This window comes from Salvia splendens, unplaced genomic scaffold (assembly GCF_004379255.2).
Source record: "Salvia splendens isolate huo1 unplaced genomic scaffold, SspV2 ctg447, whole genome shotgun sequence".
Classification (NCBI taxonomy): Eukaryota; Viridiplantae; Streptophyta; class Magnoliopsida; order Lamiales; family Lamiaceae; genus Salvia; species Salvia splendens.
The window spans coordinates 54,170-66,093 of NW_024599098.1; the positions used below are offsets into that span (position 1 = coordinate 54,170).

An 11,924-nucleotide genomic window follows, 5' to 3' on the forward strand; every position below is an offset into this window, starting at 1 on the left:
CAGCACCTCCTGAACCATAATCTAGGGTTCCAAGTGTCGATTGGAATTTATGTGCAGAAAGAACCCTAATCTATTCGAATGTTGTGAAGAGTTTAGAGAAGGAAGAGTTTGTTCGAAGTGTGGATGAAGGCTGCGTCGCTTCGCATCTCAGTCGAACATTTTTATTTTATTTTTTATTTGCAGGTTTTATATTTTAACTTATTTTACATTTTTAAGTTTTAGGTTAATTAGGTATTAGCCCTTAATAAAACATAGTTATAAATCTTAATCTGGTCAAAATTGATTTAAATTGCGTTCACCGTCACATTTTAACCATTCCGTCAATTTAGGACTAAATGTGGTCCGATTTCAAATATGAGGGACCGAATAATTCAAAAGATAATGTTTTGAGCCAAAATCAAAAAAACGCCAAATGTTATGGACCATTTTGAAACTTTAGTCTTATGGGCAGGAAGGAATATTAGTTATGACACTGTAGTAGCATTCGAGCTCATTTTCATTTGAAAAACTCTTTTTTATTTCTCAAATGCTATGCTATGAAATTACAAAGGTATAATTAATTCTAAGATTCTAAGCTAAGAAAATGTTCACATGTAAAAATTCCTCGGATTTCTTTGTAAAAAATCCATGACCTGACTTACTAGTTTTCTACCATCAATAAACTGATTAAAAAACAACACCAACAGCATGTAAGCTTGTAGTAAGCATGTAAATGTGGTAATGCATTTTGACCTAAGAAACATCACTTGTTTGATGGTTTAGCTCTATTCATATACATGTTTGATTATTTATGTGCTTATATATATCTTGTGAAATTATGAATTGGATCATCTTATAATCTGCACATGATTTTATATTGCACTATTTATTTTTTTTCAGTTAAGAACTTCTTTTGCAAGAGGATAGTTCAATGTGCACAATATGACAAATCATTTTTTTCCAATACACCTCATTGAAGAAAAGATTACAGAAGGAATGCATAATGTAAAGAATTATGAATTATGATGAGATGAGGAGGAATTATTTATACTAGTATTCCATTTACTTTTGTAAATACATATTTTTTCCTTGAGACTTTACTGAGAAAATAATGGTCTCTGGTTTTAAAAGGGTAAAAGAAAGAGAATGATTTGGGCAGTGATATTGCTTAGATAATAGAGCATAATATGAAATGGTAAATTAATCTTTTTGTTGAATATAATGGCAATATAGTAAATACCAAATCCATGGGAATAGATACGAAATTGTGTTTGCACACACACCACTCGAATCACCTCCAAAAATCTAAACCTGCCAATAGCTGTTGGCCTCTCCCTTTTCCCATATATTATCCTCGCCCCGCCACATTTATTTTAAATAAAATTGATAATTATACTCCATTTCCATTGCTTTTTTATCAAATCAAATTGAAATAATTGTAATATTAAGAAGAGGAAGAGGAAGAGGAAGAGGAAGAGGAAGAAGAAACAACAGTCACACATACACAGCTGAGCCTGAGCTTCCCCCAATTCCTCCAAACAGGTAACCTAACTGTACTTTTCTTTTTTACATTTTTTTATTTGCGAATTCATCGATCTTATCGAAATAGCAATAGCAGCATGCATATATATTTGTTTCTTACCTGAAAACCAAAAAAATTTATTAGTTTGTGGCGAGTGAATTATGGTGTGGTGATGATCATGGCCACTGCCGTCGTCGGACTGCACACCGCCACCGGAAAAAGCCTCCTCCGCCTCGGCGCCACCTCCTACTACTCCGATCTCTCCGCCGAAAGGCTCAATTGCTCCGCAGATCCCTCTACCTCCTCCTCCATCATCAATTTCATCTCCGCCTCCGGCCATAAATCACGGTCACGTCGCCGCCCGCACTCCATCAAAGCCCTAAGAGATCCTCACCCCTGCCTCTCCGATCCAGATCATCTCGTCGATGCGGTGCTTCTGCTGCAGAAATCTATGCTCGAGAAGCAATGGAATCTCGCCCCTAAATCTGAGGTCACTTGTTCCGGAACATCCGCCCGCCGCCGCAGGCTGGAATCCAGGAAGAGAGTTGAGAAGCCGATTATGAATCCGGAGCTTCTTCGCAGAGGCTATGTCAAGACCGACCAGCTCCTCACTCATTCCCAAGTCGTTCAGCTCTCGCACAAAATCAAAGCAGGCCTTGCCTTGGAAGAGCGGAGGGCCAGGTTAAAAAATATAGTGATTCACATAGTATTATTATGTTTTTCATTATTGTGATGTTGTTGTTGTTGTTGATGTGATCAATCAATCCATCAGGCTGAAGCAGAGATTAGGATGCGAGCCCTCGGATGAGCAGCTCGCTGCCTCCATGAGGATGAGCCGTGCTAATCTGCAGTCGAAGATGATTGAGTGCTCGTTGGCGAGAGAGAAGCTGGCGATGAGCAATATCCGTCTGGTCATGTCTATTGCTCAACGATACGACAACATGGGTGCTGAAATGCCTGATCTTATTCAGGCCGGTCTCATTGGGTTGCTACGAGGGATTGAGAAGTTTGATTCTTCAAAGGGATTCAAGATCTCTACGTATGTCTATTGGTGGATAAGGCAGGGTGTTTCAAGAGCTTTAGTCGAGAGCTCTAGAACCCTGAGGCTGCCAACGCATTTACACGAAAGGCTAACTTTGATCAGAAATGCAAAGGCTAGGCTTGAAGAAAGAGGAGTAACTCCATCTATTGATGTGAGTAAGCCCAGCTATTGGTTTCCATGTTTTAACATAACATATGAGATCTAACATATCATTTGATGCCTGTTGCAGAGAATTGCTGAGAGTCTCAACATGACTGAGAGGAAAGTGAGAAATGCCACTGAGGTACTAATGATTTTTGTATTTATGGATCACTATTCAATTTCAAATGGATTCTGCATTTCCATCCTAATAACACTTATCTTTACAGGCAGTCAGCAAGGTTTTCTCTCTTGACAGAGAAGCATACCCCTCTTTAAATGGTCTTCCTGGAGAAACTCTTCATAGTGTAAGTACACGACTCATATCTTCTTCATATCATGGTTTTCTCATTGATCTAATTTTATGTGCTTATGCAGTACATTGCAGATACTCACATCGAGAATAACCCGTGGACTGGAGTTGATGAATGGGCACTTAAGGTACTAAAACCCCAGAAAAGCTCTTTGAATATGATTACATTAGAGATCCCTCTTTGTCCCTCCTAACTTTAGAGGGAAGCATAATAAGTGTCAAAATTTTCGTCTTAAGTTAGGATCACATGCATAGTTATGAGTATGCTTTCTATAAGCGTATGTATTAACATCTCTCAAGTTTCATTCTTTTATTTGCTCCTTTCCTTTCAGATGCGAATATGTTCTTTTGATGTTAAGTGAAAGACCAAAATGAACCAAAACACAAGGGAAGTAAACATGGTTTGTGTGTTTGCAGGATGAAGTAGATAAACTTATTAGTGAGACGTTGCGAGAAAGGGAACAGGATATTATACGTCTATACTATGGCCTGGATAATGAATGCCTCACTTGGGAAGACATTAGCAGACGGTATGGACTCTAGCTAAACTGTTGTGTTCCCTGGCTTCGATTAGATTGATGATGAATTGACTGAACCATTTTGTTGGTAAATTTTCAGAATAGGGTTGTCGAGAGAGAGAGTAAGGCAGGTGGGGCTCGTTGCACTTGAGAAATTAAAACATGCTGTCAGGAAAAGCGGATTGGAGGCCATGTTGGTGCAACACTGATAGCTATAAATACTGTGCCCTTAATGTATATATAGAGCAGAAAAGAATGTTATAGATGAGGATCATATGCCATTTTTACACAATATTCATAAGGATGTACTTACAATTTTTAGACATGTTAGATCTCTGTCTGATGTCTATGATTTCATACAACTACTAACCATATTCACTTCACATTGCCAACACAAAATGGCTAACAATTGTTAGGAGAAGCTAGTGCTGCCATATGCGAAATAATTGAAGGCTGGACATATGTAGAAATAGTCGAGTTAAGATAGTAGATGGTGATAGAGCATATACTACTAGACCGTTTTAGCTAGAAAAAACCAAAGGCCTAGCTCCCAACACATAAAACCAAACAAGCACTAGGCACACAAACATCATGACGATGGCTAAGCACGACCATCCCACAAGCATAAGTAGTTAGCTTTTTCCATCCTCAGCAGATTTTCAACTTGTGCTGGCGGGTTAAGACCAAATTTATTAGCTCGCTCCCAGCGTTCCAGACGGCTTATCCCTATGCAGGGTCCATAAGCCATGTTCATGTCAAATTGCCTCAGAACCTCCTCCTTCTCATCATACTCTTCTGCATTATGTCAAATGCATTGCATCAGAAATTATCTTTAACCAACCTCTCTTGCAGAGTAAGCATTGTCGGCACTGCCTTTTGTCATCTTTTGAATACATAAAGCTTTGTTTTATTTAGCAAGTATTGTCCCCATGAAACACCATATCTTCCATCTTAGTTTCTAAATAAGCAGAAAAATGAGAAAAGGAACAGTTTCTAAACAACTATTGTCCCCATGAAGCACCATATAACTGAAATACTGCAAGAAAACTTTAAGAAAAAATTGCAAACTCCATGAGCATCTTTAAATGTGATTCTTCAAAAGTTCAAAATATAGTTTCAACACTAGGTTATATAAACTCAAAAATCACACTATGGAGGATTTAGAATTTAACCTTTCTAAGTTAGTTTGATTGTTGACCTAATTTAATTAGAGGACTCTCTTATGAACTAGCTCAATTTAATTAACCATATTTATGAAAATATAAATGGATTTGTATTTAAATTAATTAATTTAATTAGTTGATCCAAAAATGGTTTAGTTAATTAAATGGATTCTGTCATGTACTGAAGTTACCTCGTTCGCTTAATGTACTAAGCAAATTCTGTCATTTAATGAAGTCTTGTTCGTCATTTAATGAAGTAGGAGTACTTATTATAGGTTAATAGGTGATCTAGATTAAATTAAATATATGTGTATAATTGAAAAGGTATAAAAGGTAAGTGAACAAAAATATTCTTTTGAATTTGATTTGATGTAAATGATCGGAACAAAAATCAACTTTTGACCTGACAATTACATTCAAATGAGTGGTATAAATAATTGAAAAACCTAATGATTTTCTTGAAACTTCAGCAAATAGTTGAATCTCCAATGAAATTGCCATGAGAATGTTGTATTTGCAAAATTGAAATCTCAAAAACATGGAGGAAATTTTATATAAAATCAAAAATGAAAAAACAGAATAAACTTCGAACACAGAGAAAGCAATTGAACGATCATCAGCTCTTGTCATAACGGTGAAAAGTTTGAGAAGGCGTGACTGATAAAAAATTAGGTTTCACGCAATCGTTTGTTTGCAAACAAATGAACAATATGAGTAAGTAAAGGAGGTGACCTTGAAGATCGAGAGTAGCATGGGAGATTAGAGCCGGGGGCTGGACAACGTCGGAGCCGCAGGAGGCGGATTTGTTGCTCTTCTTCGTCGCTCCGGGCTTTCCTTTCTTTTTCTCTCGGAAAAATCCTTTGACTCCTGTCGACGCCATTGAATTGATACGGAGATTACGGTGGTGGTGACTGGTGAAATTTTGAAATTTGAATTGGGGTATTAGGGATTCGGATTTTCTTTAGAGATGGAAATTGCAAAAAAAAAACCCTCCGATTTTAGATAAACTACAAGAAAGCCATTAAATGGGCTTCACTAATTATGGCCCATATGAGCTAAGGCCTAAGCCCATTTATAAATGCTACAAGGTCCAATAATCCAGTCCATCTTCCTTGGACAGCAAAGCAAAGGCAATTTAATTGCTTTCTTCTCCGGCGCCATGAATGAATGAGGGATAGCTCAATTACAATGGAAGAAAACAAGGCGCAGCAACATCAACAGCAACAGCAGCAATTGTTGCAACAACAGCTGCTGATGCAACAGATCCAAAGGCAGAAAGATGCTATGTCACGGTTCCCCTCCAACATCGACGCCCATCTCCGCCCCCAGGGTCAGGCGCAGGCTCAGCACCCCTCTCTTCTCCAGTCCCGCCCTCTCACTAGCCCTAACCCTAATCCTAATTCTGCTCCCGCTCCCCAACAACCGAATCAGCTCCACCCCAATTCCAATCCCAACCCAAACCCTAACCCTAATTCCTCTTCTGCATCGACTACTGTAATTAACCAGCACCAGCAACAACAACAGCAGCAGCAGCAGCAGCAGCACAAGGCTTCTCTCCAGCTTGCTTATCAAGACGCTTGGCGGGTCTGTCATCCTGACTTCAAGCGCCCTTTCTCTTCCCTCGAGGATGCCTGCGAGAGGTTTTTCTTGCAACTTAAAATCTCTTTTCATTTCTCGCAAGTCATTGCTGTTTTCACTCTTAAATACTATTGTGGATAACCCTTTCATTTCTTCTTCTTCTTCGTGGTTTTGCTTTGTGAATCGTGGTCTGTATAATCGTGGGCATAAAATTGGGGAGTTGGATGATTTTTAATTTTAAATCAATCAAGGACAAGATGCTTAAAGGTCTCTACCTATTTATTAGGCGTTGTGTTGCATCCTCATCTGCAATTTTAGACCCATAAGATGCAATGCATAAAAAGCTAATGTATTTATGGTTGTTCTTTGCCATGCTCTTTATTTGGCTTATAAATCATTGAGCTTTAGATCGGGCATCCCCAACAAATGAAATCTAGTAGAGTTTAAACAAAAATAAACCAAACTCACTTCCTTTTGAATTGGAATGTTATGTTGACAGTCTTACATTTTACCCACCTTTCACTTCAACTATAAGGAAATGAATACGAAATAAAGGGGATAGTTTAGTGGGTACTCTTCTTTAGCTTCTCTGGTGGTATAGGAACCTGAATGTGGGCAACCCACTGCTGTTGCTTTTATAATTCTTACTGGGAGCATAACCATTAACTGTTTTTCTCTCTTGAATTGTGCATAGGCTATTACCATATCATGTCGTGGCAGATTATGAAGCAGAGGAAGATGACAAGATCCTTGATACAGCCACCACAGGCCAAATTCTTTCTCGCTCTCAGCAGTGGGACAATAACATTGCTGCCAAAGTAGCAGAATTCACAGCTACATTCGAGAAGCAAGTCTTGGCATTCAACATTATTTCCCGCAAACGGGGTCTTGGGGAGTTTCGGACTGAAGAAAAGTTGATGATGGAGCAATTTCTTTTACAAGAGGAGAAGCGGTCACTGCTGGAATTAAGGGCTGAAATGGATTCGCGGCAGAAGGCTAGTCGAGAAAGTCATGAAGCAAATATGCGGATGGCAGCCATGGCACATGTGGATCAGGCTCGTGCAGAATCACAAGCGCATGCAGAAATGATGGCCCGGGCTCCAATAAGAGGAAGTGCACTTGGTTCTCGTGGTAATAGCTCAATTTCTGACATGGGTGAGCAAGAGCAGGATTTCCACCAGGATGAAATTATGAATGGGTGGGGGAGCAATGCACAGAAAGATGATAGGGAGCCATCTGAAGACTTTTTGAATGATGATGAAACAGAAAATGGAGATAATGCATTGCAAAGCGAGTGGCCTGAAGGAGGTGAGCTAGATCTGAATGCGAGATAATTTGTTCATCTTCAGAATAACACAGCTCAGGGTTAATAGTTTGAGGGTTGAATATGGCACCACACCGTTCAATTCAATCAGCAGTGTGTTATTGAAATAGGCTTGAGTTCAATCATCTTTATAGTTTTCTTTGATATTATGATTGTGGTTGTTTGTGAGTAACAAAAGAGATCATGAAAGGATGTATGTTGTTGGTCTTTCCATCTTGTATATCTTTCCTTTTTTATCACCTGATAATGCCTCTCTCTCTCTCTCTCTCTCTCTCTCTCTCTCTCTCTCTCTCTCTCTCTCTCTCTCTAAGGTGATGTTTTCCTACTTGAACATACAATGATGCATCTGATTGTTAGAAGGTGACTAGTTGAGGTTTAAAATTGGCACTTGGCACTTGGCACTTGGCACTAGCCATGTCTCTTTTGAATGGAGCCCCCTTTTTTTTTACAAAGGGAAAGCAAGCATCACTATATCTCAAGGTTTAGCGATTTTTGTTACACTGGTGTCTGGTTAGTTAAATACTGATACTTAAAAGTGGTATTGGTCGAAAATACAACCCAACTTTGGATAAAACTGGAATTTTTTGCAGACCTTTATAAGTTGCTGATAAAATCATAAATTTTTAGTGTGGTTTAAATTGATGCAACATATTCAAACCTTCGTGACATTATGCGTGCGACATGGACGCCGATTAGCCGCATTGCGTTCGGCGCCTAGATGGCACTCGGCGTCCGCCGACATGATTGCCAGCGCATGCCAATTCTACCTATAAAATACCATACTCTTATCTCATTTTTTGCACCCAATTCTCACTTCTCTCTTCAACTCCCAATTTTCTCACTTCTCCTAAAAAATGGTTTCTGATGGTGAAGGCCCAATAGATGAACTCATTTCGCAAGCCTTCTGGAAAGAGACAACGCGCCAACTAGAACGACGCAGGAAAACAGAGACGGAGGTGGCGGTCCCTCGACAGATCTGGCATCGAAGGACAGTCATCCGCGCTACCCAATGGCTGTTTGGAGACTATTTTGCCTCGGAGCCACGGTGGGGGCTGGCGTTGAGAATGCAACAAGATCTTTGCATGCACATTGTTAACACGTTGTTGACGTGTAAACTTGCCAGAATTAAGTTAGTCACAATAGTGGAGGGGAGATAGATTATCGATGAGGTACAATATAAATCTTAGCATTGTGGTGTGGTGTGGTGTGGTGCCGTGTCAAGATACATTATCGTGACCAAACTTTTGAGAAAAAAGCAACAGATCCAGAGATAATAATAGACGTAACATCTAGGCTGGAGTAAAGTAGCAACCGAACAAGCCTTATAAGTGATAAGTTCCTACTCAAATTACATAATCCAGACACAACACAAACCAAGAGAAGTTGACAGACATTCATACACGAGTTGATTATTACAAAACCTAAAAACAAACCAAAATAAACTAAACCAGACCAAACCAACATGAGTACAAGTTAAAAGCCTACACAAGTATCGCTAGTCAAGTTTGGAGTTTATAAAAGAACATTAATGCTAATAAAACAGTTAGTGATCAGCATCCATCTTGTTCAAATGGAAACCACCTTCATCGTTCTTATGCACCTCAACCTTAAACTTCTCCTCTTTACCACCTCTCTTCACTTTCAGAAGCATGTCAAATTTGGCAGATGATTCAACAACCTACCCAGGGGAATTAAGTTATAGACACGTTTAGTTATATAAAAGTTGGCAAAATGAAAAAAATTTACATATGGATTCGAAGAAAGAGTTGAACTTGTCAGCATATATACTAAGCAAGCACCGAAACAATGATGACACCACCTTGAACTTTCACGTGCCAAAGAAACTCATTAACTAATCTTTAAAAAGAAAAAACTATCGATAAAAACCCCCCTCGGACCTTATAGTCAATATCGCAGCCCCAACTCATACAGTGAATTGTAGTCTCAATAAGTACCAATAATATCTATCTATGAGATTTATCGGTCTGAGGTTATTTTTTTCATTAAATCTTTTCAAGGTCATCCACATTCATGAGATGAGACCTACATCTATGAATACAAAGATTGTGTTAACAATGGAAATTACATGTTCCACAATCAACTTTTGAAAATTGCTACTTAACACTATACCGATCAATCAAAGAAAACTCACCTCTGCATTAGCGTGTACAATCTCACTAAGTTCATAAGGAAGTAAAGAGTTGGATCTCTCCTGGATGGTCTTGACAGCATGGTGAGCCGCATCTTGCACAACAGGATCGTGCACCGGCACTGATTTCCAGCCAGCCACATCTTCTTCTGTAGAAGCAAAACCCAAGTCTTGGAATTTCAGGACCTCAATTTCACACATAAATCTAACCAACATGATTTTAACTATACAAGAAACGATCAAATTTGAATCAAATAATCAACCCTAACAAGAAATTTAGTTCAAGAACAAGGTACAGTAGTGTCAATGCTTAGCTTCTTAATGTTTAAAGCAGTAGTGAACAGTGTAAGTTGTGGATGCCCTTAGATATTCCTATGGATTGAATCTAGTAGTACTAAAAATTTACTAAACTTACAACAGTAGCAAAGGAATTGATCAGCTGAAATAGAGAAAGATGCAGAAAAATTGAAAAGGGGGGAAATGGATTAGGTCGGTACCCTTCTTAGCGCGAGGTCGGATGAGGTAAAGGAAGCACATCTCCAACATGTTTGAACTCTTGAACCTGCATAAAATCCTCCCATGGTTTAACCCAAATTTTGGTCTCGTAAAGCTTCTTCTTCCCGGCGTCGATAACTTCGAGAGTAAGATGATGGATCGTGCCAGCGACGACTTGCTCTTGCGCCTTGACGACCCTGACCAGCTCAAGCAGGATATTCTGGAAACAATTTAAGTGTCAAATTGGAGAGAGGGAGAGAGAGAGAGGAGTGGGGAGTGGTGGTACCTCTTTATTGTTGTGGTGATCAACGGCGAATTTGGCGGAGAGTGGACATCGGAGTTGAATCGCGGGGAGCGCCGAGAGTAGCCATGGTATCGGTGGGTTGATCGGAGCAAAACCCTAAATCGGAGTGGGAAAGAGAGGAAGAGAGGGAATGGGCACCGAGTAAGAAAAGGAAGAAGAAAGAGAGGTGTGTCAGTGTCATTGTCGATTGGATATGAAGATAGCCTAATGCAAACGCGTGTATTTATTACTTTTTTTTTTTTTCTGGCTCTCATCCAATTTTCGTATTTATAAAGTTATATTGGGTCAGATCAAGAATCTATAGAGGTTTGTTCGCCCTTAGAATATCGGCCCCACTCGCTTCGCTTGGTACTGATATTCTTCATTCTAGTAGACGCCAGCAAACTTTTTTGATTTCTGTGTCCACCTCGATCAAAATGACCGCGAAGCATCTTCAGACTGCGGGGGAGAGGGGGGCGTTCCTCTTGGAAGCACGCCCGCCGCCACCAACGTCCGCAAATGCCGAACAACCTGCCAAATAACATGGAAGAACGAAAAGAAATGTCGCGGTGCTTGCAACTATTCCTCTCCGTCCAAATGAACCAGTATACCAAACAGGGAATAATGAAGCTGATGTGCAAGGCGGTGGCCATGTGAGAGGACCTCCACCAAAAACCTAATCTAAGTGCAAAATCAGTGCACGTGTGAATGGTGTGCTAATGTAAGGGAACCAGCCATCAAAGTAATCCCAAACCGATCTCGCCAGAGGACTCGACACAAACAAATGCTGAAAGACTCGACTGAAAAAGAAGAGACACAACACAGAACTTGAAGCGAGAGAGATACCACGGGCCTGAACATAACAATCAACAGGGAGCCTGTGGAGGAGGAGGCGCCAGATGAAGACAGAGATGGTAGGGGTCAGCCCAGCATTCCAAACATGCGAAGTCCGACATGTCTAGGGGACCGTGTCCGGATGAGCTCCCAAGCTGAGGCCGTCGAGAACTCGCCATCGCCAGTGAGGCTCCATCGCATCACATCCCGCCTGGCCACCTCAATCGGTACAGCCCTGATAAGATCCAACACATACAAAGGCACACCATACAAAGCCAAATAATCATGCAGATTTTCATAATGCCAAGTATGGTAACAATACTTGCGCATAGTGAACTGCGCCCATAAAGATCCTGTGCGAGAAATCTCCACCAGAGCTTAATGCTGAAAGCTTTGACTACCTCGCTGAAACGACGGATGCCGAGGCCTCCCTCATCCAACGGCAGGCAAATCTTCTTCTTCCAGCTAACCCAGTGAATCTTCCTGTTCCCCAACCGTGCCCCAAAAGAACCGAACCAAGATCTGCTCCAACTCCCTCATCCAATATCATACGGCTTCAGGACCTGGAAGATGTGAAGAGGGATGG

At 40.3% G+C, this 11,924-nt stretch overlaps 4 protein-coding genes across 4 annotated transcripts; 2 read left to right on the plus strand and 2 right to left on the minus strand.

Annotated features, from left to right (window-relative positions):
• Positions 1-1,307: 1,307 nt before the first annotated feature.
• LOC121790240 (RNA polymerase sigma factor sigA-like) lies at positions 1,308-3,842 on the plus strand. The gene is made up of 8 exons (XM_042188505.1): positions 1,308-1,521; positions 1,646-2,182; positions 2,274-2,694; positions 2,773-2,826; positions 2,912-2,989; positions 3,060-3,122; positions 3,412-3,524; positions 3,613-3,842. The coding sequence occupies exons 2-8, from the start codon at positions 1,674-1,676 to the stop codon at positions 3,719-3,721; spliced, it is 1,347 nt and encodes a 448-aa protein (XP_042044439.1). The 5' UTR covers positions 1,308-1,521; positions 1,646-1,673; the 3' UTR covers positions 3,722-3,842.
• Positions 3,843-3,948: 106 nt separating this feature from the next.
• LOC121790241 (DNA polymerase delta subunit 4-like) lies at positions 3,949-5,630 on the minus strand. Its single transcript, XM_042188507.1, has 2 exons — positions 5,408-5,630; positions 3,949-4,307 (listed from the first exon to the last, which is right to left on the minus strand). Exons 1-2 carry the CDS (start codon positions 5,553-5,555, stop codon positions 4,114-4,116), a joined length of 342 nt encoding a protein of 113 aa, XP_042044441.1. The 5' UTR covers positions 5,556-5,630; the 3' UTR covers positions 3,949-4,113.
• A 174-nt stretch (positions 5,631-5,804) lies between these two features.
• On the plus strand, positions 5,805-7,816 carry LOC121790238 (putative mediator of RNA polymerase II transcription subunit 26). Its single transcript, XM_042188503.1, has 2 exons — positions 5,805-6,315; positions 6,948-7,816. The coding sequence occupies exons 1-2, from the start codon at positions 5,843-5,845 to the stop codon at positions 7,585-7,587; spliced, it is 1,113 nt and encodes a 370-aa protein (XP_042044437.1). The 5' UTR covers positions 5,805-5,842; the 3' UTR covers positions 7,588-7,816.
• A 1,056-nt stretch (positions 7,817-8,872) lies between these two features.
• Positions 8,873-10,540, minus strand: LOC121790239 (cysteine proteinase inhibitor 12-like). The gene is made up of 4 exons (XM_042188504.1): positions 10,508-10,540; positions 10,224-10,441; positions 9,730-9,875; positions 8,873-9,255 (listed from the first exon to the last, which is right to left on the minus strand). The coding sequence occupies exons 2-4, from the start codon at positions 10,270-10,272 to the stop codon at positions 9,121-9,123; spliced, it is 330 nt and encodes a 109-aa protein (XP_042044438.1). The 5' UTR covers positions 10,273-10,441; positions 10,508-10,540; the 3' UTR covers positions 8,873-9,120.
• Between the last annotated feature and the right edge of the window lie 1,384 nt (positions 10,541-11,924).

What these genes read in the sequence shown, in the direction of transcription:
- LOC121790238 (XM_042188503.1), top strand. Translation starts at nt 5,843, where the DNA reads ATGAGGGATAGCTCAATTACAATGGAAGAAAACAAGGCGCAGCAACAT. An exon ending in CTCGAGGATGCCTGCGAGAG is followed by an intron (nt 6,316 to 6,947) that starts GTTTTTCTTGCA and finishes AATTGTGCATAG; the next exon opens with GCTATTACCATATCATGTCG.
- LOC121790239 (XM_042188504.1), bottom strand. Translation starts at nt 10,272, where the DNA reads ATGTTGGAGATGTGCTTCCTTTACCTCATCCGACCTCGCGCTAAGAAG. An exon ending in CCGACCTCGCGCTAAGAAGG is followed by an intron (nt 9,876 to 10,223) that starts GTACCGACCTAA and finishes TTGCTTCTACAG; the next exon opens with AAGAAGATGTGGCTGGCTGG. An exon ending in TTGTACACGCTAATGCAGAG is followed by an intron (nt 9,256 to 9,729) that starts GTGAGTTTTCTT and finishes TCCCCTGGGTAG; the next exon opens with GTTGTTGAATCATCTGCCAA.
- LOC121790240 (XM_042188505.1), top strand. Translation starts at nt 1,674, where the DNA reads ATGATCATGGCCACTGCCGTCGTCGGACTGCACACCGCCACCGGAAAA. An exon ending in CTGGAGAAACTCTTCATAGT is followed by an intron (nt 2,990 to 3,059) that starts GTAAGTACACGA and finishes GTGCTTATGCAG; the next exon opens with TACATTGCAGATACTCACAT. An exon ending in TGGGAAGACATTAGCAGACG is followed by an intron (nt 3,525 to 3,612) that starts GTATGGACTCTA and finishes GTAAATTTTCAG; the next exon opens with AATAGGGTTGTCGAGAGAGA.
- LOC121790241 (XM_042188507.1), bottom strand. Translation starts at nt 5,555, where the DNA reads ATGGCGTCGACAGGAGTCAAAGGATTTTTCCGAGAGAAAAAGAAAGGA. An exon ending in TGCTACTCTCGATCTTCAAG is followed by an intron (nt 4,308 to 5,407) that starts GTCACCTCCTTT and finishes GACATAATGCAG; the next exon opens with AAGAGTATGATGAGAAGGAG.